Source organism: Ranitomeya imitator, chromosome 1 (assembly GCF_032444005.1).
Source record: "Ranitomeya imitator isolate aRanImi1 chromosome 1, aRanImi1.pri, whole genome shotgun sequence".
NCBI lineage: Eukaryota > Metazoa > Chordata > Amphibia > Anura > Dendrobatidae > Ranitomeya > Ranitomeya imitator.
In genome coordinates, this window is record NC_091282.1 from 650504095 (window position 1) to 650508871 (window position 4777).

A 4777-nucleotide genomic window follows, 5' to 3' on the forward strand; every position below is an offset into this window, starting at 1 on the left:
GCTTGGCAAGAAATTTAAGAAGGGGTATTTTTTTTAATTTTATGACATTTGGACTTATTTGTATAAACTTGACACAAACTTAAGAGTAAAATATTGGGGCTTTGACATAAAAAAATAAGTTAGCAAGAAATAGTGAAATCATTGTCAATAATCAAAAATGTTAAAACATGAGTGCATTCTTCCGAGCTTCAGTCAGTAATTATCTACAACGCTTTTCTTCAAGGTTCTGTGTAACTCAATGGAGAATACCAACCAAACTCTTCCCAGTTGGTTCATCCTGCTTGGGCTATCTTCTGTCCTACACCTCCAAGTTATAGGGTTCATCGTATTCATGGTGATGTATCTCATTACATTGGGAGGAAATTGTCTCATTCTCTTTACAGTGAGGATCAGTCCTACATTACACACCCCGATGTACTTCTTCCTAAGTAATCTCTCTTTCATTGACATCTGTTTCTCCTCAACCATAGTTCCCATAATCCTCATAAATACTGTATCCACTGACAAGAGTATTTCTGTAGGGGGCTGTGTCTTCCAGATGTTCTTCTCATTAACACTTGGGGCAGCGGAGTGCATCCTACTTGCCGTTATGGCTTATGATAGGTTTGCAGCCATTTGTAGACCTCTGCACTACAGTAGTATTATGAACATGAGCTTTTGCATTATCTTAGCCCTAATACCGTGGACCATTGGTGTCATAGATGCCTGTATACAAGTGGCCCTCACCTGGAGACTTCCCTTCTGTAGGACCCATGATCTTAATCATTTCTTTTGTGAAGTACCTCCCTTCTTAAGACTTTCCTGCCAAGATACTTGGCTTAATGAGATAACAATTTATGTTGCAGCCGGGATCATTGTTTTATGTTCTTTTCTCTTAACCTTGATTTCCTATGTTTACATCATCTCCACCATTTTGAAGATTCGCTCCTCAAAAGGAAGACAGGCAGTTTTCTCTACCTGCGCCTCCCACCTCACTGTTGTCATGCTCTATTATGGAACCATTACGTTCATGTATATTCAGCCTCAATCATCTCACTCTCCGGAGACAGACAGGGTTATATCTGTTCTCTATACAGTGGTCACTCCAATGTTGAATCCCATTATCTACAGCATCAGAAATAAAGATGTTAAAAACTCTATAATAAAAAATATCAAAAACCAAGCCAAACTGTCCAAGAACATTCTGGCGTGACTTATCATAGTTCATCTTTCCATTTGTTAATAAAGCAGATATTTTTTTTTTTACAAAAGCCATGCATGGTGGTCTATAGTACAGTGGGGTTTTGATCAAAGACAATAGTTCTATTACTCTACGGTAGAAGAGATGGTTTATTTTTGTTTCCTGGAGATCTTAGGTAAAAGTGGGGGGTAATACCTGTGGTTCAGAGTAAAATAAGTGCTGAATGCCTGGTGGTTTAGAGGTTAATATTTAGTTCCCTGGTGGTCTAAGGGCCCAGAATATTTGGTGGTTTATTTACCTCCCCAGGTTACAGTGATTCCTGCAGTGCCTTGTCTGGGTGTTCTGTCTGACAGAAAGTTGGACACAATGTGCCATCATGTTCAATTTCTTTTCTGAACATCAAGTGAACAACTACATAGCTCAACATAGTTCAGTCAATCATTAGATACAATGTTTATATTCACTCTGACCAATCAAGAAGAAGTTTCTGACACTGATTTTAAAAAATACACACATTTAACAAGATATTTGGGTCGACTTCCACTTAGCTGATGATTACACAGTCCTCATTCACATAAAACCACCAGTTACCTCTGCTCAGGGCAGTCCTGCCTGCCAGCACCTCTAGTCCTGTAAGTGATATACTGTGCAGCATATTCTCAGACATTAGGTAATGCTGTTTAGCAAACTCTGGCTTCTAGCCTACTATTTTTTATGAGAGATAAGTCTAGGCCTAAAGTTGACATCCAATGCAGGTTCTCCAGGACGCTTAGAAGGTCTAAAGCTAATCTCCAGTATCTGGTCTGCTAAAATTTCCCTTTGCCCAATAAGGTTCCCGCCCTAATAAGTGTCAGACTCTTCAATGATACCTGAGGTGATGAAATCTGTCTTGTGGTTCTTGTTTATTCAGTGTTAGACATTTGCAGCTAATGATATGCTCGTGGTCATGGGTGGGACTGTAGGCAGAGTCTTATCTTCCTTCTCTATCCTGCTCTAAGCCAGAGAAACCAAGGAAAGACCTGCCCACAAGCCCACCCCGAAGCACAAACATGTTTCTCATCATAGAGACAGATTGTTCGTGCTTTCTGCTAGCAGCTCTTTATATAGCTTCCTCTTTTTTTTGTTTTTGATACAACAGACAATTTACTGACAAAAATTCATATAACATTTTTAACTTTTTTACATTGAATGACATATAGAGGTGAGCAGATAGATTAGAGGGACTTTGATCCAGTATCCATATCTGTGGTAACTGGCAGCTAGACGAAAGGTCCGCAAATCTTTTATCTTCCAACGTGACTGACACAGCATTTGATTACATAGATTGGGTGACATCATCGATGCATCACGTCCTACAAAAGGTTTCACATAAGCCCCGACAAATCAAATACCACAAAGGGGATGCCAAAAGTAAGAGATTTGAGGAAATCCTGTTTAGTCGCCTGGTATCACTTACCTGAAAGCTTGACTGCAGTCCCACAAATTAATCAGCTCACCTCAAATAACATAAAGACAATTACAAGATAAAGACAATTACAAGAGTCCAGGTCAATGGTAACTTGCACGTATGAGCCAAAGTGGACTTCATGGGAGACGACCAGGGAGGACACCATTGTTGAAAAGAATCTTGAAAAAGCCAGACTGGAATTTGCCAAACTACATTTTGACAAGCCGCAAAGCTTCTTGGAGAATGTCCTATGGAGAGATAAGACAGACATGGAAATTTTTGGCAAGGCACATCAGCTCTATGTTCACAGATGGAAAAATGAAGCATATCAAGAAAAGAACACTGTTCTTACTGTGAAACATGGAGGAGGTTCTCTTATGTTCTGGGGCTGCTTTGCTGCATCTGGCTCAGGGTGTCTAGAATCTGTGCAGGGTACAATGAAGTCTCAAAACTGTCAAGGGATTCTAGAGTGAAATGTGCTGCCCAGTGTCAGAAAGCTTGGTCTCAGTTGCTGGTCGTGGGTCTTGCAAAATTATAATGACCCAAAACACACAGCTAAAAACACCCAAGAATGGCTAAGAGGAAATCATTGGACTGTTCTGAAGTGGCCTTCCATGAGCCCTGACCTATATCCTATTGAGCATCTTTGGAAAGAGCTGAAACATGCCATCTGGAAAAGGCAGCCTTCAAACACGAGACAACTGGAGAAGTTTGCTCTTGAGGAGTGAGCCAAAATACCTGTCGAGAGGTGCAGAAGTCTCATTGACAGTTACAGGAATCATTTGATTGCAGTGATTGCGTAAAAAGGATGTGCAATAAAATATTAAGTTAAGGGTACCATCATTTCTGGAAAACTATCAAAAAGGCAGAGATGTTTACCTAACAAGACCTCCAAACAAATGCACTATCAGGATGCAGCAAACCCATGTAGTTAAGATGGCGACAACACAGGTGCAGAAATACCAATGAGGCAACCACTCACAACATACCAATCCAATGGAGGGGGTAGCTGCTTTGTATATTACTGCACATAAAAGACTTGTATGTGGCACTGTTCACACAATGGAAATGCACAGCATCCAGGTTAACAGCCTATTAGTGTCGCCCTTCTATTAGATCAGGCGGGTTGCCCAGCGCTATCCAAATGCATCCCATGTGAACAGACACCACAGTTTACAAGACCAAATGGGCCCAAAAGCACCCCGAAAAAAAGTGCAAAAAACACATTAAAAATATGTGAGGTATTAGTTAATAACTGAAGCTACGCTACCTCACAGCCTGACCTGCGCTGAACTCTGGAGCATGGGAAAATGCCAGTTCATTTTCGCATGCTCCAGAGGTCATCCAAGTTCAGCGTGGCTGCGAGCGGCAGCTTCAATGATTAGTGGTGCCGTCACTGATGCTGCGTTACCTCACAGCCTGACCTGCGCTGAACTCTGGAGCATGGGAAAATGAACAGGCATTTTCCCACGCTTCAGAGTTCAGAGCAGGTCAGGCTCTGAGGCAGCCCAGCTTCAGTGATGGTACCGCTAGTCACTGAATCTGAGCTGGCAATATCTCCTCATTCACCAGTGGTTTTCAGCCAGGGTGGTCGCATCTTGGCACCATCCTGGTTGAAAACTGTATGTTCCCCAGATATGGATTACAGCGTGGGACAGAACGATGAACAGGTATAGTATATTGTTGCTTTATTATTTTATGTTTATTACAGGAGATCGAGAGCGTTGCAGGAATTGGGAGTACAATAAAGATGGGAAACTGTGTTGTATTTGATTTAGTGTTGAGCATTCCGATACCGCAAGTATCGGGTATCGGCCGATATTTGCGGTATCGGAATTCCGATACCGAGTTCCGATATTTTTGCGATATCGGGAATCGGTATCGGGATGAATATTCATGTCTAAAATAAAGAATAAAAAAAATATGAATATACTCACCCTCGGACGCGCCCTGGTTGTAACTGCTGCAACCGGCAGCCTCTGTTCCTAAGAATGAGCGAGTGAAGGACCTGCAATGACGTCGCGGCTTGTGATTGGTCGCGTGAGCGGTCACATGAGCGGTCACGCGACCAATCACAAGCCGCGACATCATCGAAGGTCCTTCACCCTGCATTCTTAGGAACAGAGGCTACCGGTTACACCGCTAAGGTC

General features: G+C 42.1%; 1 protein-coding gene across 1 annotated transcript; it reads left to right on the forward strand.

Moving 5' to 3' along the window:
• The first annotated feature begins 238 nt into the window (after positions 1 to 238).
• Positions 239 to 1192, forward strand: LOC138640779 (olfactory receptor 5V1-like). Its single transcript, XM_069728864.1, has one exon. It carries the CDS (start codon positions 239 to 241, stop codon positions 1190 to 1192), a length of 954 nt encoding a protein of 317 aa, XP_069584965.1.
• Positions 1193 to 4777: the final 3585 nt, after the last annotated feature.